This window comes from Ascaphus truei, chromosome 6, assembly GCF_040206685.1.
Source record: "Ascaphus truei isolate aAscTru1 chromosome 6, aAscTru1.hap1, whole genome shotgun sequence".
NCBI lineage: Eukaryota > Metazoa > Chordata > Amphibia > Anura > Ascaphidae > Ascaphus > Ascaphus truei.
In genome coordinates this window covers 68589712-68616630 of record NC_134488.1, presented here as the reverse complement: position 1 = coordinate 68616630, position 26919 = coordinate 68589712, and the positions used below count along the sequence as shown (strand labels likewise).

Genomic DNA, 26919 nt, shown 5'->3' with positions numbered 1-26919 from the left:
GTAGGAACAATGATATGCGTTTCGCACATTAACAGTGCTTTATCAAGGAGTGATGCGAAACGCAAAACATGTAGGAGGGTTCCTACACCTCCTTTGGGTGATGTTTATTAATAAATATTTTTTTATTACAACCTCAACCTGGCTCCCTTTGCAGGGCGCTGCTGTTTTTTACATTTCTTTCCCGTACAATCTATCCTAAACGCTGCTGCCAGAATCACTTTACTTTTTCCTAAATCTGTCTCAGCATCTCCCCTGCTGAAATCTCCCTCCTGACTTCCTATCAAATCCTGTATCACACACACAATTCTCCTCTTCACTTTTAAGGCTCTACACTCTTCTTCCCCTCTCTAAATCTCAGCCCTAATTTCACGCTATACACCATCCCGACTCTTTCGTTCTGCGCATGGATGTCTTCTCTCTACCCCTTTTGTGTCTAAAGCCCTTTCCTGCCTTAACCCTTTCTCACTGACTGCCCCACATCTCTGGCCCTTCCCCTCAATATCCGACTAGCTCCCTCTCCATGCAGGTTTAAGACCCACCTTAAAACCCACCTCCTTAACAAAGCATATGAATAGCTCCGTGGCTGATACTATACACCCCATACATCGACCTTGGCCCCTTGCAGACACACATACCAGAATACCTTCCTACTGTCTCTGTACGTTCTTCCTACTTACTAATTAGATTGTAAGCTCTTCGGGGCGGGGGCTCTTTTTCCTAAATTTTACTTTTATGTCCGAAGCACTTCCCATTATGTGTTATTTATATTATTTGTTATTTATATGATTATGTCACGTGTATTACATTAATGACACTATATAAATAAAGATATACATACATACATACAATACAGTAGGCGTTTATTTTACGTTCCTGTCATGCTCTGCCAAGGTACAATAAAGTTTGACATTTCTTTCAGAGGTGAACATCTTTGATCATCCCAAACAGAACAATTAGGTTAAATGCCCTTGCTACTGAAAAGCTTGCTCAAGGTGTAATGCACACCATCTTCATGGGGTGATTAGCCACTTTGATCTTCATTCAGAGAGGCACGCTACATGCTTTTTAAAATGCAACCTTAAAATGAAGAGGTTTTTACGTACAGATACTGTACATTGGATACAAAATGATCCACATAATGTTACTTAGGAGACAACGTTGTTCCTCTTGAATATGTGAACTTTTGGACGGATGACAGAAGCGGCACTACAGTGTGTGTGTGTGTGTGTGTGTGTGTGTGTGTGTGTGTGTGTATATATATATATATATATATATATATATATAGCGCAAATGGAAATATTATTGTATGCTCATTTGCATGTCTTAGACAGGTCTGCAACCCTGCCTTTCACCATTATCACCCAGCACAGTGCTTCCACTGCAGCAAGGGATTCTGGGAAATGACATGCAAATAAGCACACACTGCCACCTTTTGCTTCAAAACCATATAACATGGTCCCCTATAAGCTTATGCTTGCTGCATTTCACAGCGTGTGAGCATAGCCTGGGTTAAGATGCATAGCCAGTAAACCCATCACACACACACGATACCATGTAGATCCCACGAAATCAGGAGACAGCACTCAATCTTACTGTAATAATAATGTATTAGAAACAAGGCACAGAAATTCCAACGTTTCGGTCCCAGAAAACAGGACCTTCCCCAGGGAGATGCAATGTGAGAATGGCAATACATGTACAATAAATACCTCTCCACCTCAAAAAAAACAAAACAAAAAAAACCCAGCAATCAAATAACTCAATCATGAGTCAGTTCCAGTCTCTCAGCCCTGTCCAGATGTGCACAGGTGTGCTGCAAATGCCCTCATGAGCAGGGGTTTACGGTCGGTCATAACGTAGTTTTCACTGAGCTTGCACAAGTGGCTAGCGCTGTCACTCCTGTTTCTTTGCCTTTCAACCTCCCACAGCGTCTGGTGTCTGCCGATTGGAGCCCAAAGCAGTTGCCTGAAGGGGGACTGGTGCGCATGTTCAAATGTCTTGTCACTGATTGGTGCTATTAGGCAGGAGCGTCTCTGTGCTGCAGAGCAAATATTCTAATGATGTCTTGTGATGAGACCTACTTCTGCATTGTTTGACATTAGAAGACTTTTTCTGAAGTGGAGAGGCGATAATGCTGGGAAATAATGCTCTGCTATTTAAAACTATGCCTAACTTACCCCGTTACACCGTTCCAGACAAAATACCTATTTTAGTGTCTGGCCAAGTTTAGCTATAACTTAAATAACGTAATGTTAAGTCCCCGCGTTAACTTTAACTGACTTTGGTGATATGCAATGTTACTGATAACGAGATGCAAATCAGCCGTTAGCATAATGTTCTCATGCATAGTTAACGCTCTGCTATTTACGTGACAAAACATAGCTTAATGTTACATTGTCCTTTTGAAGATACACAGTTGCCATTAATGTTACGTTAGTTCCATACTGGAACCTATTGCATTTCCTCTGAGCTGTTCAAATGCATTCTTTCAACAGGAAGGACGGTAGTGGTATCATAAGGAGTCTATATTTATAGCAGGAAGAGGAGAAAAAAAACACGTTCTTCAAATTATTTCCTTCTTGCTGCTCATTCAAACTGTCATCACGCAACTTTGATTAGCAGTTTGTCTAGTAAGGGTGTGCCCTTTCACTGGTGTTTTGGTTCTGATTTTAAGAAAAGAAGTTTGTGTTTTGTTTTTTACTGAAACTCAATTGGGATACCCCTCTTGTACACACCAACCACTTCAATGGAACACCACTCTCACCTATTCCTTATATTTCAATGGGATCCTCCCTCTTAAAACGCACAATATACTTCAGTGGCACCCACGTCTCACATACACCAACAATCCAGTATTTCTCCCCTAGAGAATCCTGTGCTCCTCTAAACTTCTGTGTGACCTTCCTCTAGAAGGTTGCTTGTCCAGGTGTCCAAAAATCATTTCTTCTCTTGATACCTATAATGTTAAAGTGTTTGTAACAGAAGGGACTTTTCAAGATATGTTCAATATTTTATTTCTCATACAATGCATATTATTTACACTTATTTGCATTTCCCACCCCAGTCTTTATGTACAAGGTTGGATACAATATGGTCAAATTAAAAACATTTAGAATCCAAGGACAGTTTTTCATTCATTAAAGAATGTATATTGTACAGAGAATAGATGCAAAACCTCTCCACTGACAAAAGGAGTCTGTGTACACACACGTCTCCATGGGACCACCCTCTTACACACACACACACGATACACCTCAGTGGAATCCCCCTCTTACACACACACGTTAAGATATTGCACTTATACACACACCCAATACTTAAACATGCCATAGATTTGAATGGGATTCCCCTTTTACATAGCATACACTTTAATGAAATCCCCCTCTTACAATAAACATACTTTAATGCAATCACCCACTCACACCACATATTTCAAAGGGATTCCCCTTTTGCACACCATACAATGCAATTTTATTGCACTCTTACACTCACTATACACTTTAATGGGATCACCTACTGACACGCCAAGATGAGATTCCCCTCTAACACACTATACACATCAATAGGATCACGCTATTACACAACATACACTATAAAGGGATGCCCATCTTATGCACCATATCTCTCTTTAAAAACACCAAGTGCCCTGATACACATACATTCAGAAGTTTTATTAATAAATGATGCATTCAGAAGTTTTCTTAAAAAATGATGCAATCGCTTGAGAGCTTTGCACATGCCTCTGTTGTTTCCATGGCACGGCCGTGCCACCTGTTAAATATACCACTTCTTCATCAGAATTATTACATCTGCCATTTCTGTCTTTTACCCATTCCAACAACATTACATAAATACAGACAAGTGTTAGATTACAAAGATAATTATTAAGAAGCAGTTTTGCTTACTATTTTAAAACATTACAAGTTCTGTAATGTGTATAATCAACATATTACACAAGGTTTGCATTCCTTGGTGGTTTAGTGGCACATAGTGTCAATTCAACTAATCAGAATGGTCATTCAGTAACAGGGTTGACAGAGCTAGCGAGTCTGCAATACTTTTATGGAATAGCACCACTTAGTAAATATGGCCCTATACCATAAAAGACACCTTCCAGCTTGAAGACATTTTACAGCCTAGTCACACGATTGGGCCACAAGCTATCTTCCAGCGTTAAAGGTGTTGTCCCATGGCACAGAACCACTTCGTAAATATGGGCCATGGTCACGTCTACTCAAGGTTTCCTACACATATAGGTTTTGTTGATGTACCGTAGCATTTCTACATGGGTTTAAGACTTCTGCAGTTATTCTCTCTTTTCATTTGCACGCTGTCTGCTTGCAAATGTGTTGGAATCTGTCACTTTCAATTCCTTTTTTTCTGTAGTTATTTTCTGGGTTTCCCTTCACTGAATGACCATTGTTTAACCACTGAATATCTCACTAAGATACAATATGTATCAACTCGTCGACTGCCCCAGGCAATCGTTTCTGGTTATTTTTCTCCACTGAAAATATTTCGTTTACATTCGCGGTTTCCTCAAGTATATAAAAGCATATTGTAGACACACATTTTCACTCCATGCTTTGAGGTAATGGTGACTTAATACAAGGCAAACAGTCAGAATACCTTTTGTGTTAGATAAACCTGTAGCACCTTTCATTTGCCCCCAAAATCTGTCCATCCAAGCAGATACAACATAGCCACCGTACATTTTTTTACATTATGTATGACAGGGGTATGCTTTTTCAGGTTCATAGGTGTAGGGAAAAAATAATTCACTGTTGAATTTAGGCGGATGACCTACAATAACCGAAACTATAGTATCTTTTCTCACATTTTTTCCCTAAAAGCACCTGCAATGCATTGCTGCCCCCAGAATTGGTTAGAGATGACCTGCCACATAGGACTATTGACAGTGATATGTTTAAGAAGTTAAAATTAACTGGATAATGTTTTTTTTTAAAAACAAATCAGAGAAGTACTTTTAAATCATTGTCTGGAAATGTTCCACTGTTTGCAGGCACAGGTAAAAGAAAGGCCAAGATAAGGGCAATAAACCGCCCTCAAAACCTCATTAGGCCAGTTTATTCTGAAAAACCCATCCGGGTAGGCAGGTATCTGTAACTGGGTATGTTGGTTCCTGGACCTTATCATGGACATTTAGGCTCCATTCCCATCACACCCCACCCTGAGCATGAGGTCTATCTTAGAATATCTTGCTAGATTCACATCCTGTTTTGGGATTTGTAACTGAATATCTCAGCCGCTAACCTCTGCGGGTCCAGGAGCTGTGGGAACATGTTCATTACCGCGTCTACTAACTGGGGCTGGAAAATCATACACAGCTTGGTGCGCACGCTTAATCGCTCAGCTGTGTACTGGTCAGGGGTTGGCCACTGGTGGAAGTCAGTACATGATGGTGCCATTGGTCTGTAGACAGGGTAGCTATTTTGAGACCTGCTTGGGTGCGGGATTTGGTATGGCTCTGACCAGTATTTAGGTGAGTGGGTAGAGGCAGGGTTATAGTCATCTGGAAGGCTATGATTGCCAGTTGAAGCTGTGTTGGCAGATTCCCTTCTATACATTGTAGGATTGTGGGGGGTGCTTTGGCATGACCTAGAGTGTGAGTGGACATCTTGGTTATATGGGAAGAAGGGTGGAGCAGAGTGACCCTGAGAGACAGGTTTTTGGGAATTATAGTGTTGGCGAGCATCCTTTTCTAAGCTATTTGAGTGCTGGCAGAAATGTCTCTGGTGGCTACAGCTGCAAAAGCTGCCGGGGCCCATCTGGTCATGGTGGGAAGGATTGCAGGAGCTGTTCATTCGACCTGGCCACATCTCAGCTAGCTGATTATCAAGAGACCCTAAACCAGAGTCCAAGCAGTCCTGAGAGATGAAGGGAAGAGAGTCCATATGAGTGGAGGAAGAGGAGTACCACTCAGAAGCTCCATTATTACTATTGTAATGTGCATTTAATGCCATCCTATTGTCCATTGCTTTTCCCTTCTGCAGGGAATTTGTTCTCTCCACTGGCAGCTTCTGCATGGAGGAGTTATCCGAGTCTACAGAGGGAATCTCTGCCAGTGACAACTTCCTCGTTTTCTTGTCTTCCATTTGTAAAGTTATTGTGCCCTTGGTGGGTGAGAGCCTGGCATTTGCACGAAGTTCATCGGCTACAGAGCGCTGAGGTTGGTTTATCCTCTCCGGATGATAAAATTTGCACTTCATTCCATAGGTACACTTCTTTCCTGCAGGGAAAGTGTAAACACGAGAGATGGAACAACAGTCTCTTATGGAAAGTCAATTCAAACTTGGTATATAAATTTTTTTTTTTATATCCAGTGCTCAATTTTAGATTATGCAAACTGTTTCAGCACAGGTACAGCCCAGCATTTGTTTGCACAATATAAATATCATGTACAGTATTGTTCATAAATAGTCAGTCAATAAATGGCAGCTGGCACAATTTATGGTTTATTTATATGAATATTCTAACACTTTGAACACTATGGGAAGAAGCTTATTGATGCATCCATTTGTTATTTGTAGTGTGCGCTGTATATTGCAATTTTCCAGTTTTGCAATCCACTGCAGACCTTGGAATCAATGATAGGGGAATAACTGTTTCAGATGCAAAATCGGATGCATATCATCATACTATGTGCGCTGCTAAACGATGCACTAACTCCCAAACGCCTGACTTCCCACATCACAAGCTAATGGTGCAAGTTTCCTTGATATACTGATATCCATCTGTAAGGGCAGGCAAGTCAGTAGGCAGGCAGTAAGCAGGTAAGACGCCGACAAGTGACGGCAGGTCTCGGGGGTCAGCGAGAGGGAAAGTGTAGCAGCATTTACATGTAGTTTTGAAGCAGGGGTCTCCGGAGCTGAATAGCATTAATTTTGGTTCCAGCAGGCCCCCTGCTTCCAGAGATACTTACCTCTTTAGGGGTTGGAGGTATCTGTTGCTCAGGTTTAAAGCCCCCGGTCATGTGGGGCAATAGGAAGCCGCCTATGACGTCACAGAAGCAGGGGTCCCCGGAGCCGAAATGAATGTGGTTCAGCTTCAGACACCCCCTGCTTCCTACCAAGTGAGAATTTTGGGGGGAATTGTTTTGTTTTTTTGGGTGGTCACCCTCAGTAGTGCTTGCCTAAGGGTGGCATATAACCTAGGGATGGGCCTGTGGAAGGGATAGCCATTATCCCTCAATGGCCATCTCACATGATAATAGCTACAGTATCTTGGCTTTATAAAGAACTGTTCCAAACTGGCACCTTCATGCTATTACATTTTCCGTTAATACTGTATGTGTGAGGGGTTGGGGAGATACCTGGAGTTAAATGATCACTTCTATTTTTTTCTTACCATAAGGACACTGTATTTTCTTGTTTTCGGGTAAGGAGGCTTTCTTTCTCAGAAAGTTTTCCAAGCTTGGCCCATGTCGACCCAATGGATCATCTGGAAGCATGAATCTAAAAAGAAATAAACAACGTTATTAAAACCATGCTTGACACTTAGCTGCCCATTTGCTTGACCTAAACTGGCCCACACCATGCATTGTCTGAGCTAACTCGATGACTGCTCACTTCCTGTGCAGTCATATGTGTTTAATGATATCATAATGTAAAAGAAGAGGAATGCTGTAGAGATGTCAACAAACATACATACCACCAACCATGTGTGCTGTGCTTCCCGTATGGGACACAGAATATGGAGACTTATAATGCAACACGTGCACAAAAAATTACAGCATAACATTAGAAAGGAACTTGCTACCTAAAGATCTAAGAGGCATGTTGGCACAATAACAAAGACAGCAGGAGTGGGAGTAAGTGCAGTGCATAGGTGTCTGTCAAAAATGGTTGGTAAGTGCCAAGGTTGGTGTGAGGAAGATTGTAATCCTAAACCCACGATCTATAATGATTCATTTAGTAGGTGGGTTTCCAGATTAGAACTAAAGCTGGGGAGACAAGGTGCTTGGCAGATATTGAGTGGAAGGTAGACCCAGAGGTTGCTAAATGAAGGAGAATTTAGGCATGAGAGACAATGTGGGTTGGAAAGGAGACAGCCTTGAGCAGAGCACAGAGATACAATGAAGGGCAGCGGAGTATTTTGTGCTTGACACAGAATTTAATATGATACCAAGAGAAGCATTTAAGAAGGCGAGATTTGTAACAAACGGGTTCTCATTGGGACACGATCCACCCATCTAACCCAAAATACGTACATATCATTAGCAAATGAATACATAAGTAGTCGTTCCTCTATGAACTTCTTCCACTCCAGACGCTCGCTCTGTAGGTCTCGGTAGGTGTCATTTGACACTATGACTCCGTCACAGGCACAGGCCAACTTCACAATGAACCTGTCGTCGTAGCACACCAAACGCTTTCCTCCGACTCGGCGGGATGGGGTGAAAACGAGGATTTTCTTCTTTTCCAGCTCTATGAGAATGTGCTGGTCTGGAGAAAGAAAAATGTGATTGATTTATTTTCTGATCATGTAAGAAACTTGTTCAATATACTGCAATTACAAATATAGGATAAAGTATCTGTCTAAATTTAGCATAGTTTTGAACTTGGACATCTGAAGCCAGGTCCCCCGCTGGGCTTCCCTCGGCTCCGCCTTACCTCCGGTAGCTGCGGGCTGTAAGGGAGGCGAGTGCATCGCCGGAGCTCCTCGGCACAGGCGGTGGCAATCTTGCGACTCCATGCGCAGTGCATGCGTGGGTTGCCGTGGCCATCTTGGCACACCTCGCGCATGCGCAGAGCAGTTCCACAGCGGCGGCCATTTCAGAAGTACTCCGCAGGGGAACTACCATCCCCAACAGCCCCTGGGGCTACTAGACACATGGGCTGCAGCAGCCAATCGCACGGCCGGAATCCCCTGCGATCAGATTGATACATTTGGCGCGCTCAGAGGGACCACGGCAGTCGGAGCCAGGATAGAGAAGGGGAAGGTAGGGTCTGAGTGTCAGTGGCATTTAGACTAGGCCAGAGTACCCCCTTAGGTCCAGATAGGACCCACTCAAGTGAGCTTGTGGTTTCTTCAGGGAAGGCCCTAGATAGGGATGCTTCCCCATTTACTGAGTGGCATCAGGGACACAGAGGAAGACACTGTGTGGGGATTGCGGCCTGTGCAACTACGTACAGAGACTCTTAAAGGTGGGACCCACCTACTGGAGACCACCCAACGCAGAGGCGGACGGTGACGTTGCTGGATTAGCGGATCTCTATCGTTAAGTCGGTCGCAACGAGTACTGGAGTACTCGGCAGGTACCTCCCAAAGTGCACCAACAACTCACGGGGTAGCGCTACTCCCTATACTTTTGGGTGGGTCGCACCTAATGTACTTTGGGGACACTCATTGGTGGTACGGAGTTGGGGGTTGTTATACAGGGTACTGTTGATGGTGTATAGTAAAGGTTGTTATTATATTTACAGACGTGTGTATGTATTATTGGTATTGTTCCTGGGCGGGGCTTATCCTACTGCGTCAGGATCCCTTTCAGGTGGAGGCGCTGCACCGAGGTGGATATCTAATCACCCCAGGCTCCCAGTGGTGGAGACTCCGGCCTTCTTTGAGCCAACAGGTAACGGCAGTACCGGTAGTCTCTTTAGTAAGGGGGAAAGAGGGCTACATGTGGGGATTTTTTTTTTTCTCATTCTATTATGTAACTACGTAAGTTGCCGCTTCCCCATTATGAATTATTTTGAAAGTGAGCTCTGTGATGCCCATTAAAGCAGATTGCCAACCTTATTTTATTTTCATAGCTTTTTTTAAAATCTTATTTTAAGGTATTTTACAAAAAGGCCCAAAGCCTGCAGAAGGGTGTTCATATGACACATCACATTTCCCCCCCCCCTCTCTCTCCCCGCACATCATTCTCCCCCCCTCTCTCCCTGCACATCACATTTACCCCCCTCCTCCCCCTGTACATCACATTCTCCCCCCCCCTCCACATCACATTCTCCCCCCCCTCCACATCACATTCTCCCCCCCACCAGAATGAGCTGTTTTCCCAATGCAATTTTTCAAATGTGTTATCTTAATCTTCTCAAAAAAAAAAGTTATTTGAGGTCTATTAATGTCACTAAATGAGGGGCTCAGCAGTCATAATTAATGTAGCTTTTGGGCTTATTTTTTTAAGGAATAAAGTACACAATCCCTGAGCAGGGGCAAAAAAGGCAACCCAATTTACAGTATTGCAAAGAAAGTTTGAAAAAATGCACATGCCAGTAGAACTGCCCTATTAAGCTCCTCGCTGGGAGAAGTACTGTAGGGATGTGGGAGCAGGCTCTTAAAGGACTTCATAAGCTTTGTTTTTGTGTGCAATACTTGCAGATGAGGTCACTGGGACAAAAACATGGTTTCACTAACACATTGGAGGTTAAGATGCATGGAAGATATTCACGCAGAAGCCCTTATCTGTGGCACCTCATCATTTACAACATGCAGGGCAAGTCTGACCATATTCAGTGTCTTGGAAGATGTTAGTACAAGTTAGTGCAAAGCCCTGTGCAACTAAAGATAACAATGGTTAATTATGTAATGAGATTGTCTCAGATATGATTTAATTTATTTCCTGTTTCATTGTAGTCCAGATATTTTTTTTGTGTAAAGATTACCTGCTGTTCTCTCATTGGTTCTAAAGTTTGACTACGGGCTTATTCTATATCTGCCAAAGTGGGCGCCAGGTTGTTGTTTCAAGCCCAAAATTCCCCATTGACTTTAAATGGAGCTTTTCATCCAAAAACAACCCAAATGGCTTCTTCAGCGTATGTAGAATTACCCCCTAAATGTGCTTCAGCGGCTAAAACTTTGGAACAATTAGAGATTTTATGACTGGTCAAAATATAAGTTGAAAATATGTAAATGAGGCATTACTTGGCAGGTAAAATGTCCTGCCGTTTGGGGATTATTAACTGCTTCTAGAGGACCTTTGCTTGCTTTGAAACGTGTTGCAGGTCTCTCTGAAAGTGGTTCTATCTGCTCAGGGCTGCCTCCTTTCTGTCCAACATGGCTCAACTACTTCTTTTGTCTTCACAGTAGACTTCTGTGAAGTTGACTGTTTGGTTGTACCTGTAATGGGCACCTCAGGCCTGTGCTGCTCTTTTCTCCAGGAAGGTACAAAAACGGTGATGTCCGTGTGCCCTCTTTCCAGGAAACAGTTGATGGCCAGCAGAATCCCACGGCAAGAGAACACTTCTTTATTTCCGTGACTGCAAAAGAACAGGGCACATTGGTCGTCAATGTCTTGTACATGTTGTACAGGGTAGAGCAATGTATAAAGTATATATCGTCGTTGTAGAGATAAATCATGAACTACATTCTTTGAGTACTGATGAAAAAGGCGAATACATGTTCTTTTTTTTTTACAGGAAAAATTCTGTATTTAAAAAGGAAGGTAATTTGATATGACAAGTTCTGAAGATTAGGTGTAGTTAATACATTTTTCAATAGAAATAAAGACATTCCAAGTCAGGAAGTGTATTTAGTTAGGAGTAATGAGTTTTACCTCTCCAACAACGATATACGGTTTAGGTAATAGAAGCTCAATCCAGGTGAGCTATTAGAGAGTCTCTAACCAACATACATTCTGCACATACGAACAGAACTGATAGCAATCAATCAGTGTAGGTAAAATGTAACTTTTAATATCACAACAAAAAATAATCAGAATAACTATATACAAACAGCAAACCTCCTCTGAAGATTATGTAGCTATGAAACGTGTTCAGAAGCACAGACGTTCCCTTTTTTTATTCTCAGTTTTATCATGTGATATTAAAAGTTATGTTTTACTTACACTGGCAGCTATAGTTAGCCCTGTTAATATGCGCTTAGCATTTTGAACATATGAAGAACTGTGTAACATTTGTCCTACAGTATGAATGACATTTGGCAGAAGTCATAAAAGCTACATCCTAGTCGGCACTGGGACGTTATAGTTGCCGACTTTCCGTTTTCTGGGAGTCTCCTGAAATGTATTCAGGTCCCCGGGGCTCCCTTTCTCTTTATTCTGGGAAGTAACAGAGACCATGACAAAGATAAGGGACAGTTATTGCAAGAAGGATCTGACCGACAGAATATGCAGCGCTGCAATTGGGATTATATTAAGGCCACCGTGCGGAATAGAGAGTGGTTAACATGTGTTGAAGTTATACAAAGCTATTAAGGATACTGTAACTACTTTTTACTGAAGGGTCTGTGTATCAAGGCAATTCTTGTGTTAAAGCAGCAAAACGTGAAATCTTATGGGGTTTTTTTTTTAAATAAATCAGTTCTATAGTATCAGATAATAGTGACTATTATTTTTTTTATTATTATTCGATTCTTAATGCCATTTTTAATTAGTTTTAAAGCATCCTTTGATTTGTATAGCACTTTCCTGTTTGGGATCATTTGTTGCAAATGTTGCCAGCAGTTTGAGCTGCAAACTGTAATAGATAATGTTACCGTAGTAATACAAGGATACATTGTAGCTGCTCAGTTACACTGACTGAAGCGCCCATTACTTTAGGCACACAGTCAGTATTTTTACAGATTTATAACAGGAGCACCAAACAATTGCCAGCTTAGGTAAGAATGTAGAATTATACATTGTCACATGCTTTAAAAATACAAATAATAAACAAAAAAGTTGGAAAGTGGTATTGCTGCTTTAAATTCAAGCTAGAATAGTTTTTATCTTGCGTGTCTCTGCGTCAGCGTATCCAGGTACTTTGCTATTTTCCCTAAATGCGTCTGCTCGTGAGAATCAGTACAATGAGTTACATACAGTATAGACGCACATAGGCCAATTATACAATTAATACCATCGCTATATTACCAGATCTACGTCACCATTATTTTGTCTCCTTAGCTAAAATAAAAACGCTGCAGCGTAAATCTGTCTGTGTGATATGTAGAAAAATTGACACACACACACACAATTTTACAAAATAGATAAAAGAATTCTGCTATGATAAACCTGCACAATCTTCATAATGTATTTAGTGTGTCATAGAAAGATGTTAAAATCAGGGATGGGGGGGGGGGGGGGGGGAGAGCAGGAAGATGAAAGGAGTATGACCCAGGACAGATGTTTGCTGCAGGGTAGTTGGGTAATCCCTGCGCAGCGTTGCTAGTATCAGTAAAAAGGATTAAAGAGCTCAGTTTCCTGAACTGTAAGCCACTCCTTAGCCATTATTTTGGGAATGACTCACATAGGATTTTATACAACACAGTAAGATAAACTGTTATCTAAATTGAATGTGTGCATTATATCTCATATATATGTTGCGTTGTGTACTCATTTGCATGTCATTGTGTGCTCATTTGCATGTCCTTTCCCAGAATCCCTTGCTGCAGTGGAAGCACTGTATGCTAGGTTATATAACGGTGAAAGGCAGGGTTGCAGACCTGTCTAAGACATGTGAATGTGCTCACAAGTGATATTCTTTATTGGCTATATGCCAACGGTAGAGGTTTTTTGTTGCCTTTTTCACCCACATTTGCGTAGGGTTCTGTGTGTAGACGTATACACACACACACACACACACACACACACATTTTAGTAGGGAAAAGGTGCCAGAAACCCAAGCAAAGGAAATTTTATTTATATCTACAATAAATTATTCAGTTTAAAAAGGAGCAGTTCCACCAGCAAGGGGGGTCTGAAGCTAAACCCTGTTAATTTCGGAACCAGGGTACCCCCATTCATGAGCTAATTACTGGGGAAGGTGCCGTCAGTAGCATCCCATACAGGTGAAAAAAAAATGGTGTTTATCCATCACAGCTTCCCATTGGCCCAAGAGATTTAAATACCAGGAAGTAACAGGCAGCACCTTTCGCGGTAAGTATGTCGAGAGCCAGAGGGTCTCTGCGGCTGAAACCGCGCGACCCAGCTCTGGATACCCCCTGACACACACACACACACACACGGTGGACAAGAGGACCATACTGCAGCTGAAGCATTTCTCCCTCTCTCCTAGTTATTATATGACAGCCCCATTCCTAATAAATTCATAAAATCGCAGAATTAAGTTCTCCTGAAAACCAAATCTTATGTCTCATACGAGCCATTTTTAAAATCATGCAGCGCATTGTTAATTTTTGTGTGGAACATCCTGCATACAAGTTTCAGTCGTCTTTATCGCCAACCTCTGCGGGGTCTTAATGGCCCAATTTGTATGGACCAAAGACAGGGGTGCCCAATCCATTATGGCCCAATATGTATGGACACATACTGTATACCTCAATGTGTCCTTTTGCGGATAGGTAAAGCGAGAGGCGGAACTAGGGGGGGCGAGCGAGGCAGCTGCCCAAGGCGGGCAGATGAGGAGAGCGGAGGGGGGAGCAAGATGGTGGCAACGATGGCGGAGCAGGGAGTAGGAGAGGGCGCCCCAGCGGTCTGACCTGAAGTATGTTAGAACTTCTGGTGTTTGCCACCAGGACGGACCCCCCCCCCCCCAGGTAGGGACTTTTATCTGAGTTGTGGGTTGGGGGTGCTTGAGAGAATAGGGGCATGATGGGGAGTGAGAGGGGGCAGAGGGCATGGTAGGAGGGCTGAGAGAGACTGGGAGGTGTGGGGCTGAAGGAGAATGGGGCAGAGAGAGAATGGGGGCATGGGGTAGGGGCAGAGAGAAAATGGGGAGGAAAAGGGGGGGGAGTGATATAGAACAGGGGGAGGAGGTGAGAGTAAGAGAATGGGGGGGAGGAGGGGGTTAGTGACAGAATGGTTGGAGGAGAGACAGATTGGTGAGGGGGAGGAGATGCATACAAAATGTTCACAAATACAGTTAAAAACTGTATTGTTTTGCCTTGGTTCTATAACAAAAATAGGGGAGTTGGGGGGTTGCCACGGCCGCAAAAATAACTAGTTCCTCCTCTGGGTATAATAAAAGGGGAAGCCGAATGACTGATCAGAGGTCACACTGAACAGGGAAAATAAAATATACCCATCTCATGTTGCATTTGACCTTCAACTTGTTATTTTATATTTCAAGTTTATTTTTGGAAGGCAGTTTCCTGGTTGCGTGCTGAACACGGTAACTTTTCATAATTACCAAGTAGTCTGTTTAACCGCATACCTCCCTATATAATATCACGCTCTCACACAATACTTTAATAGGATCATCCTCTTAACCCGGTCAGTGCCAGAAAGGTGCATTACCTTGTGCGACAAGTCTCTCTGGTACGGACGTGATTAAAAAATTGGACTCGCCCTCTAATTAGTTGTTCGGATAAACTCTGGCGGGGTCACCCTTTTAAAGTCAGGCTTTTACACTCATCACTTGTCACTTTCATGATGTCAAGGTCTTAAAGGTCAGAAGTGTCATCATCCAACACACATTAGTTGCCAACATAAGAAAATCTTACTGACAAATTAATCAGAAGATAAACCACCAGCCATCACATCTGTACACAGCAGAGTGCTACCCTAATGGAAGATAAGCAGGGGGTTTTGGGAGAGGAAATAGCAACCACAGAGAACCTATCACTATGATCACATACTCCACTGATAATGTATGTTCTAGGGCAATATTGATACCCAAGTGGTGGAAAGAATGCTCCCCCCCCCCAAAGTTCGTTATCAGGATTGATTAATAAACAGGTGTTTAAAAAACAATTTAAAAAAAAATAACAACTGTGGACATTTTTATGAATTCCACAAGAATACTTTTTACGCCGATATAGAAAACTAGTGGAGTGTCTCACAAATGGCACAGGAGGATTTTGAAATGGGTGTTATGCTCTTGGGTAAGACAGGAAACGAAGATAATTTTTAGGTCAGCAACGTTCGTCAGCCCTCTTGCATAACCTTATATACTTGGTACCTACACTCCTTATATGGGATCCAGACGCACTGGGTATTGCTCCTCCTTATATTTCCACTTTAGCCAATCTTTTAATTTAAAAAAAAAAAAAAGGCTGAAGTGGAATTCACAAGCAGGAAGGGTGACACCTTTCTTCTGATCATCTGAGGCTGTCAATCCACATAAAGGTTGTGAAATAAAGGTGATTCATGTGAATTGCTCAGTCAGCTCCACGGACAGCGTCAGCATATTCAGGCTTTAAAAATACCATCTCAATATGCAGTGGATCTGCTTCTCAATGAGAAGCCTCTGAATTTCATTGGAGTTGAAAGGCTGCCCTAGCATGGAGACGTTGCTTAACACCAGGTTCAACAAAGTATCCGGCCGCTCCTTCTCTTACCGTGCACCCCACAACTGGAACAGTCTACCGGAGACTCTCACAGACGCTAGCAGTCTAAGTTCTTACAAAACTAAAGCGGTCTCACATGTTCATCTGATCTGTAACTGTTACATATTAGTATCATATATATTATCGTTAACTGTGCATACAATGTCTTGTATATAATTTATAACCCTGTTCACTCATTGTAACTATGTATTGGTCATACAGTAACTCTATGCCAAGGACATACTTGAAAACGAGAGGTAACTCTCAATGTATTACTTCCTGGTAAAACATTTTTATAAATAAATAAATGTTGTATAGGGTTCTCTTGATCCAGAATCTGCCTCTTAATTGAGGCACCAAGAATGGCAGAAGCAGTAGCTTAGTGGTAATGTTGCTGCCTTTTAAATGGGGAGACAGGGTTTGAATCCCATTGTCAGATCTTCGTGGGACCTTAAATAAGTCACTTTACCTCCCTGTGCCTCAGGTACCAACATTAGATTGTAAGCTCTTCAGGGCAGGTGCCTGCACACTATGTACAGCATTCTGAGCACCCTGGCAGTGTGATACAAGTAAAAATACTAGTCTTAATAGTAATAATTTAAGAAAAAGACAACGGTAACTAATCTGAAACAATACGTTCTAGAAGGAATTCCACTTTTTAGGAATCCAGTCTAATTTAGCAACATATATTATATGGGAAGCAGAGTGAACCCAATCTACCATGTAACACTTTGCATTTGCTTTTCAGGCCTCTTTAGCAGCAAAGGTTATGAAACTGCATCTCTCGGGCTGCTTCTAACATGTCAATAATCCATCATTGTAGCTGAAGCAGTTTTTTTTCCGCCCTTTACAAAAGATACCTTTCTTTTAATACAGAACACTTCCTGGTTAATTCTGAAACGTCCAATGTTTTGCCAAAGGCCAGCGGTGCTAAAAGTTGCTAAACTGAGTCGAACCTCTGAGAAAATTCCCAGTAGGAGGAAGAGCAGGCCTATTTACATAAAAAAGAAAAAAAACATTTGCATAAAGTTGACAGAAAGCTGTTGGGGCAGGCAGGACCCCAGGTAAATGAATCAGTTAGGAACAATGCCGCAGATTAAACATACAGGAAATTGCAGAGTGGAATTTCCCCTTCTGGCCACCTGACACCGATTAAACTTTGTACCTTGTTGTGCAGCCTCACTGACACACAATGTTATATGCAAGCTCACCAAGTGTAATGATCGGTGATGAGAGCAGTGTGTCCATTTTTCCTGTCCCTTCCACATCAATAGTAATATGTTCCTATGTTACTACCATATATGAAGTAAAACAGTCATTCATTTATAGCACAAATAAGGAGGTTCATTTAAACCAAATGGGAAAAGCACATTCAGAGAGTTACAGTATAATTAATGTAGCAGAGACACACTCCAATAAACTAGAACAATGCTTATTGCTAATGCCCCATGCCCCTTGGGACCTTCCTAAAGAAAGAAGGTACAGTAAACCACACATCAAACTGCAGTACGGTACTTAAACCCCAAGTCCTGTCAAGTTTTACAACCAAATATGTAGGCACTTGGATCACAGGAACATAAAGAGACATTAATATGATCTTCATGGACACATATTAGCTGCCAACAGACTTAAGGGCCTCATGCAGAGAGCAGCGCTATTTGAAATCGCGCCATTTTCCAGAGAAAATCACGCTAAAAACAGCTGAAAATGGCGAGCTAGGGAAAACGCGCCATTTGTTTTTTCTATTTCAAAATCTCGCCGTGCGGCTGGCGAGAAACTACATCTCGCCAGTCTGAAAAGTATCCTAATTCAGAAAGGCGCGCTCGCCATCTAGCGGCTGTTTTGGGCGCGATTTTCGTCAATTTTCTCCGCCAACTAAAGTTGGCAAAAAGCCGGCTATAGGGGAAAAAAAAAATGCGCGATTTTTTTTTTCACCTTTCAGCTGCGCACATCTCCTTATTTACAATTCTCCACATGCAGTAATGCTAAAAATAGCGGATTTCGCCATTTCTGTATATGGAGAATAAAACTCTGCATTAAACCTACTTTTTATTCCCCTCTCCAATTTTAAAAAGCGCTGCTCTCTGCATAGGCCCCTAACAAGGAATCTCTCTCTTTGGCTCAGATCCACAACGCTTTGTAAAGTCACTTAATGTTGCGGTAACCTAACTTATTGTCACATTAACACCAACGGTGTATCTTTAGAGAACAATAACATAACATTAATCCATGTTCTCTCTCGCAAACAGCAGAGCGTTAACTGCCATAGACGTTAGTGAAAAGTATGTAAATGATATGTAAATGAGGACATTGAATATACACTAAAGTTTGTTACGGGTAACGCTGGGACTCAACGTTATGTTATTTAAGATATACTCACTCTAGAGTCTGGAGTGAGTATAACACCACAGTTAGGCATGATATAGATAATATAGCATTATTTCACGGCATTATTTCCCTCTCTTCTTTCTCAACTAAATACCTTTGTAAGGGTCTGTTTTGGAGTAACGCTAAGAGATCCTTATCTTATTATTGGAACACAACATTATGCTACAATAACATGATGTTATCCCAGGGGTGGGCAACTCCAGTTCTCAAGAGGTTAGGTGGTCAGGATATCCGTTTCAGCACAGGTGGGTAAGTCAAAGACTGAGTCACCTGTGCTGAAGCAGGGATATCCTTAACACCTGTTGGTGGTCCTTGAGGACTGGAGTTACTCACCCCTGCCTTAAGCCCATGCTGATGAGATGTAGTTCAGATGTTGTTTTCGCATATATTTAGCATACCACGTTAACGATGGGAAAATAACATCCATTTTTGTTTTAGCCAGCGTCCCATTATGAGCCAAACAAGATGGAAACGGCTGTATTGGTTAGGAATAGTCAGGAATGAATGTGTTGGAGAGCTGTGTGCCTGACAGCGCCTACCTACATCTAGTGCCATTAAAAACACAAGTTGCTCCACCTACATTTCACAGACTAATTAACCAAACCACTGATGTGGGAAGACACTTCCAGCTAAAAAATAAATTCTTTGGATGGTTCACTCCAGTTTAAAATGACTTCACAGCACTTTGAACCAGGAAGTTGTTAAATTCAGAATTAATTTCTGAGATATGCCCAAGCGAAATAAAACTGTTTTGAAAGACTTCTAGCTACGCAGCAGGAAATGATTCAGTCGTGGCTTCAGAGTCTGTATGTTTTGCATCCACTACACCTCCAAGAATGCATTAAGCAACATATCCTACAGATCACTCATGGCGAGTGTATATCAAAGCACAGGAGGAGTGTTTGCTTAAATGCACTGCACCATTTTCTGCTGGTGGTTGCATCAGATGAAAATGTATGAGCAAACTTATTAGCAAACTTTCTTACATACAGATTAACAAAAAAGGTTTTTAAATGAGTCAGAGATACACAAACATTATATATACCCTTCAAGATAAGAGCATAATATAACACCTCTACAGTGCCCCGGTTCTTCCGGGGCTCGCGACTACGTAATCGCTTGGGTTATTGATCACATGGTCACTGAGAGGCCCCTGATTACGTTATTAGAAGTGGAGGGTGCTCCACTCCCGTTTAGTTCACCGCTAAACATGATCAACCCTAGAAAAACAGGCATTATTGCTATGATGTAGCCCCTAGAGTGTTAGTCCTCATGACATACAGGTCACATCCTAAGGGCCGGCTAAGATTTAACAAACACTTTTGAAATCACAAGCTGACACACACGGAACAGAAAGTACCATGATACTTTGATGTTAAAAGTCAAAAGATGGAAATGTTGTTCTTGGCAAATATTTTAACATTGCCTCCTTTGGATTTCCAGCACCCTTGGCAGTGAAGGGATCTATCTACTTTTTTAATGAGCATGAAGTTCCATGCTGTACTGGTCCTTGTATGAGCAATAGAAATAGGGTAGGTTTCTATAGCATGATGACCTGTGTAACAGCGTAGAAGCCAATATCAAAGTGACCCAGAGTCATAAGTTCAGTAGGTTAAATTCAGGTGATATATGATTGATCCCCGTGTAATTAAATTCTTTGGAAGGATTATAGGATCTTTGTACTGTTTGTGGAACAGTTGTTCATTTTTTTCCTCCTTTATTCCCCTTGAGAAATAAATATATTGCTATTTTCACTGCTGGCTTGAAGACTGCAATATTTCTACAAGAGCATAACAGTTGGAAAGAAAAATGGTTTAATTTGAAGGTCAATAAAATATTTGTTAGAAAACCCAATGACGTTGATACGTTGTGCCTTGTCGGGGGGGGGGAAGGGGTTGTTAGGTGCCTCTTTAATACCCCTTAGCATGAAAAAGTAACCAATATAATAAAAGCATTACATGGGTGTGGTTGGTCATAAAAGGTGAAGTTCTGATTCATACACAGTATGTCCTAGATGGAAGTCCATTATATCTCACACGTGAGAAAAATCTGGGAAATTTAAGGAGCACATACACACCCATCCTGCCCACTTAGAACAAGCTGCACATTTTCACCCATGTTGCTTAAGAAAGGAAGTTGTGGATTAACACAACATTTACATATTGTATTAAAGGGAACAACTAGTATCCATCTCTCTCTCTAAGCTTCTGGAAGGTGCCTGACTAATTTCTATGGTTTTAACTTTTCTTCTTTATCCTGTGCGTAACTGGGAAGAGACCAAGGGGACACAAACACTGACAGAGAGAAGGGACAGTCATTGAGAAGGAGAATAGGAGACAGTAGTATAAGGATTTAAATACAGAGAGTGACACTTTGAGAAGGAGTGCAGCAAAGATACATAGAACCCAAGAGTTTGTGGGCAAGTCTTCTACACATCTCTAAACCTGCTTCACTCGCCCCATTGTCCCAATTCATACAGTGGCAAAGCTGGAGATAAGGATGCGGAGGAAAAATATGGAAACAAGCACCCAGTAGCCATGTCAATTGGGGTTCCTATTCACTTTATTACATGGAGGCATAGAGCTTTTGGATAACCAGCGAGAAGTAACATAGGAGACAAAGAGCCAGTGACAGGAGACCAGGGCAGTCACAGTGAGGAGGAACATTGGGGATAGAGATGGGGATGATGACTTTTAGAAAGTGGGATAATGAAAGGACAATGAAAAGGGCAGTGACAGAGAATATATGTAATATTATATATTGCTGATTTTAATTCACATGTTCAGTTCCTTTGATTCTGATACATTGTTGCTCTTTGGCACTGAATGTGGTTGAAACATTTGGAAATAATGATTATAATATCCTTGTACCTATAAGTGTTTTTATGAATACACTATTTCCAGCTCCCACGGCACAAATCAGCCTGCATTTCATTTCACTAAAAGGGATTATTCATAAAACACACAAATAATTAAATCCAACGCACCTCATTGCCACATTGCTGCCATCAATGACAATTGGCCTCAAGTTACTGCCATCATTCTCATCGGTTGGCGTTATAGATGGCGCAGCCCTGGTTGTCAAACCCCCTCGGGGAACTAATAGGGATTCTGATGTATCTTCGGGGAGAGCCTCCTTTTCCGGGTTCGCCCCATGTTTTACCAGCTCTCCAAGTACAGTGTTGGTATCCGCATCGACCCCAAGACTCTGCAGGACCCCATGGATTTCTTCTGAAGAGTAACCTAGCTTACGGAAAAAGTCCACTTTCAGCTGCATCTCGCCCTGGTCAGCAGGATCGGGCAAGCTGTTTTTTTCAGGTGAGCGGTCCCCTCTTGTGCCTTTCTGAGTCCTGACTCTGGCAGGTCCATAGCTTAGACTGTGGTAGCCTATATCTAATGCATCTCCATTCCTCATTGTCCAGTCACTCTGTGGGACTTCATTCACTTTGATCTTGCTGACTGGAAACTCTCTCCATCCTGGAAGATCTAAAGTGCAGTTTGACTCATAAGGAAGGCCCTCCATACTTCTCTCTTCAGTTCCCTGCTGTGCTGATCTCCAGATCCTGTGGACACAGAATTAATGATTAACTCCATCAAACTTTTACCAATAATATTAACTACAGCAAACAATGTTCTGTTGCCAATCTTTATTTCTTCTGGGTCAAACAGTTTGGCTCTCCACATCATTGTACCTGTTCAATAGTTGCACTTTACAACAAAAATACAGATTCAGGAGTGTATTCCCAGCAATTTAACCAAGAGTTGCCAACTTTTAAGACATTCATTTTGATATGTTCCCTGATACATACAGTAATGGTAAATTATACCAGACATACTTCAGTGGAAAATCTACATTTCCACCTGTTTTTTAAAGGGTTGGAAACCGATTTTAAAAATAACCATCTCCCTGGCAATTCTTATGTCTCAAATTCAAAGCCTTTAAAAACAGGATTTGGGTCTGTTCTTCAATGGGATTGTCAAGTGTTATTACTTCTTCATACAACGTCTTACACCGCACACATGCTATTTTGTATACTATATTGGAATATAATTTGTAGACTTCTATATGGGTGATGGTTGTTGAAACGTGAATGATATAGATATTGATAGATATAGATATACACACACACAATTTTAGTGAAAGGGAAACTAAAAATTAAAAATAGTGCTCAGTAATTCTACAATGATGCACAGGAAGATCATAGCTACTTAGAATTAGGCAACATGTAGTGACGACATTGCTTTTTCACTGTGAAACATTAGTCCCCGTTAGATTTATGGCTTCTAGTTCATATAAATGTGGGTTTCCTTCTGCTTGTCACAAACATTATTTAGTCTCAATATAGAAGGTTAAACGGAAGTTAACAGGAACAGAAGATCATCTGACAAGAACTGATATTTAACTCCAGCTCTTGCTGCACATGCAAACACGTGATACATCACAAACGCTCAGCAGCGGTTAGGTTACCACAATTGGTCAGAACTACTTCACTGATAATGCGTAGCAAACCTCTCTGACACTGACAGTTTTTATAGCAGGGTAAATATAACTATGCCTTGGTAAATAAATAAAAATAAAAAGAAGAGCAATACTCTGAGTTTTGAAATACATTACAAACACGAGATACTTATTTTCCCTGCATTATGAGCCTTTATGCAGCTATGTGCTTGCTGGTTCCTCTGGTAGAAAGGGTGTTAATATTAATGGGCCACATAAACATTCACCGAAATATCAAGCAACAGAAAACCTACAGCAACAAAACCCTGTCACTGCCGTGTCAATGGTAGTGTAATAAAGTTAATTATCAGAGCAATAAATATCAGAGGAGATGCATAACGCGCTGTTTATGTTAAGCGCTGGTGAAGATGACGCAGAGACGATTCCAGCGCTACAGAGATCAGGGCTTCATCAGCTTGGTTTGTTTGGGGGGGTTCTTGACAATAACAAAGCTGACCCCAGAGAAAGACAACGCCTCACAGTGCGAAAGTGACGTAATGCGTGACCATGTGTCCCGCCGGAGGTGTGTTCATATTGGGGGGGGCCATCAAACATCATATCGCAGCAGTGGGCGCAACGCGTGGCATGCGCGGGTCCGGTGACATCTGCAGCGCGCGCGCCTGCGCATCTCCCCTAGAGAAGGAAACTCGTGCAAGTTCTCACAGCGGGGCGCGCGGGCAGGACGGGGAGAGGGACCGGGACCTGACAGATAGCTCTGATTTCCCACAGAAAGGCAACACTACCTGCCTGGCCTTACCAGTTCCTTGTGGATGAGTAGGTTGCAGGCACATAAGAGAAAGCTTTTCCTTAAGTTCAGCGGCTGAGGCGCACAGTGCCGCCTCCCCTCTGACATCTCTGCTGTGTGTCTCTATGTAACAGGAAGCTGCAGCACAATCAGCCAGGCATGTGTGTGTGTACAGAGGAGGGTTTGGGGAAGGAGTGGGGGTGACAAATGCAGGCTGGACACGTTAAAGAAACAGTCTCACTAAAGTCAGCTACTGACAGCTATGAGCAATGAGGAAATGTCATCTCATTTTTTTTTAAAGACATTTTATTTACATACTTCTCAATGATTTGCAGAGGTGGGGAGGACTGTGAGAAGGGAAGGGTGATAGTTAAACTTGTTTGTTGCACTCCAGCGATTACGTACTCAACATGTTTTACTGTCAAGAGTACCAACCAGGAAAGGTGGCAGGATGAGGAAAAGATAAGAGCAGAAACAAGGGCAGTGAAGCCAACTGAAACTAAAATGACAGCGCTGTACAAAAGATTTGCTGGGGAAAAATTGAAATCATGATATACAAATGTGTATACTGGTCTGTTTTTTTTTTTTTAGTAGGTTAAATAAACACAGGCACCAATAACCTAGATTTAACGCTTTGAGACAGATCACTGTTAGTTTAGTCTTTGGCTGAGTCCCTGTAGGCGCTGAGCGCGCTCATGCTTAGAGCATGAGCGTCGGGTGTCCTGCAACTTGCGGACGCGCACGCACGGGGGGGGAGGAGGCGCAATTCCGGGCTATTTGAGCAAGCGGGAAAGTATAAAAAATGTATTTACAAAAGCGCCGAGCGTGTGTGCCCGCGCATGGCGTGAGCCGGAGGACGCTTGCGTCCGTGTGCCCCTCCCACACGTGCTCCTGCAGCCCAGCGATCTGTGTTCAGACTGCATGAGTCGGGTCGCAGTGGGGGGCGGGGCGAACGTTTCACAGAGCTGGTTCGCTGAGCCAGCTTGCGTGACGCGACTGCAGCCCCAAATATCATTTTTGGTTGCAGCGGCAAAATGTAGCAGCGTCAACGCTGCACTTTGCCGCTGGTGGTTTTCAGTTTGAACACTGCCACCGAACAACCTGAAATTGCGACGGACGTGTGCGCGCGTCGCGTAGCAGCCACCTTGAACACGGCCTTAAGAATTCATTTTTATTTATTTATAAAAAATGTTTTACCAGGAAGTAATACATTGAGAGTTACCGCTCGTTTTCAATTCTCTCCTGGGCACTGAGTTATAAAAAAATACATGGTTACATGAACATAGCATGGCGTTAATAACCCTTCCTTCTTGAATGTTACAGTGCACATCTGTTTCACTTATAAATATCCTGAACATTCCATGTTGGTGTTAAACGAAGAAACAGCCCCAAACCTCTCCCATAAATCCCTCTGCTCAAATGTTAATCCTTTCAGCACTGGAATGGTAAAACCTTGCTGAACATTTGCTTAGTGGTGGGACATGGGAAAGATCAGCAGTTGAGGCTTGGCTGTGTGTCAGAACCTCATGACGTGGAGAAATAAGCCCATTTATTTATTTATAAAATATTTTACCAGGAAGTAATACATTGAGAGTTACCTCTCGTTTTCAAGTATGTCCTGGGCACAAAGTAAAACAAATAATACATGGTTACAAATACAGTTACATAATGAGCAGGGTATACAAGACCCTGCGTGCACAGTTAAAGAAAATATATATTATGGGCGTATGAAACAGTTACAGACCAGATTAAAGTGTGAGACAGCCTTAGATTTGAAAGAACTTAAACTGGTGGAGGATGTGAGAGTCTCTGGTAGGTTGTTCCAGTTTTGGGGTGCACGGTAGGAGAAAACTCCACCACACAACAAACAAAATCCTACAAAATCCTTATAGCCATTATTTTCAGCGTCCCTGGGTTTTACCCCCGTAAGCAGCATTAAAAGGGTCAGAGGAAGTGACAGACACAAAAAAAAAAGCGAGTCACAGGGAAGTAGTATAGAAGACAGAAGAAATAGACCAGTCACAGCATAAGGGACAGAGAAACATAAGTATAGGTGACAGTAAGGACATAGGGGAAAGAGGTTGGGAAGAGTGGCAGATTGCATGCATATGCAGTGTTATAATTAACCCCTCCAGCAACAGAGACTACAGAAGTTTACTGATCCACTAGGGAACTGAATGGGGCTCGCATATTGCAGGGTGAAATCATGTCCCTTGTGGTGTTAACCAAATCTGTTGAAGGATTGTTAATGTCCTGCCCCCCCCCCCTCCTCCCCATTCCCTGCCTTCATTCTGCCACCCTCCAAGCTGCTTTTGAGATGAGTGTCCCAGGGATGTCACACATTGAGAGGCTGCAACGGTGAACTCTGCTGCACTGGCCACCTGTTAACCCTGCCTCTTTCTTTGCCAAGCAACGCATTGCGGTGCAGGCATTCAAACGGTTAAAGTGCCATGTTCCCAGTGCTCTCCTTTACTTGGCAGACATTAATGGAGGATTATCCCATACAGTAGCTCTCAAACCGAGGGCGAGAGGTTAAACTGTCATATAGCCCTCCAACCTACTTTGCAGCCAGAGAAATGTTGCAAAGGGTTTCAGAGTCCTATTAAATATATATATCATTTTTTTCCCCTGTTTGTTTTGACCAGGGTTCCCAAATCTTCATTATGTCACAGTTATAGGGTTACAAAGAAAACCCCTATTTTGTAAAGCGGATTTTACTCACAGCCGCTGAAGCTGTTCCATTGTTGAGCCTGAACGGTATGGGAGGGACTGTAGGCATTGCTCTCAGCAGGGTTGGAAAGTGGAGGCTGGCAATGTATTCCTGACTTCTTTTATATACATAGTACACGAAGGCGTCGCTGCTGCCCCGGTGTCACCTGGTTACAGGTTTTTCCGACGTAGCTGGCTCCCTCCCCCTTCCTCACTCCCTCCCCCTTCCTCACTCCCTCCCCCTTCCTCACTCCCTCTGTGCTCTGCCCCACACGGAAGTGGAGGTTGAACTTTAGAGCCAGACAGAGGAGGAAAGAAAAATATTTAAAAAAAATAAGTACCCAGTGTTGGGTTACAGTAGCACACGCAGCACCTGTTTGACATCACCT

At 42.4% G+C, this 26919-nt stretch overlaps 1 protein-coding gene across 2 annotated transcripts; it reads right to left on the bottom strand.

The window, feature by feature from the left end:
- Nucleotides 1–2989: 2989 nt before the first annotated feature.
- Nucleotides 2990–26711, bottom strand: ZC3H12A (zinc finger CCCH-type containing 12A). Of its 2 annotated transcripts, none has more exons than XM_075604733.1 (6): nt 26544–26711; nt 21566–22141; nt 11086–11225; nt 8231–8465; nt 7369–7475; nt 2990–6250 (listed from the first exon to the last, which is right to left on the bottom strand). In XM_075604733.1, exons 1-6 carry the CDS (start codon nt 26561–26563, stop codon nt 5229–5231), a joined length of 2100 nt encoding a protein of 699 aa, XP_075460848.1. In that variant the 5' UTR covers nt 26564–26711; the 3' UTR covers nt 2990–5228. The 2 variants fall into 2 exon arrangements, with proteins under 2 accessions (XP_075460848.1, XP_075460849.1); XM_075604734.1 differs by lacking the exon at nt 26544–26711 and adding an exon at nt 23834–23979.
- Nucleotides 26712–26919: the final 208 nt, after the last annotated feature.

Excerpts from the sequence above, each read along its gene's own strand:
- ZC3H12A (XM_075604733.1), bottom strand. The coding sequence starts at position 26,563 with ATGGAACAGCTTCAGCGGCT. Across the intron at positions 11,226-21,565 it reads GGCAGCAATGTGGCAATGAG|TCACGGAAATAAAGAAGTGT; the intron begins GTGCGTTGGATT and ends GTTCTTTTGCAG. Across the intron at positions 8,466-11,085 it reads GCCTGAGGTGCCCATTACAG|ACCAGCACATTCTCATAGAG; the intron begins GTACAACCAAAC and ends TTCTTTCTCCAG.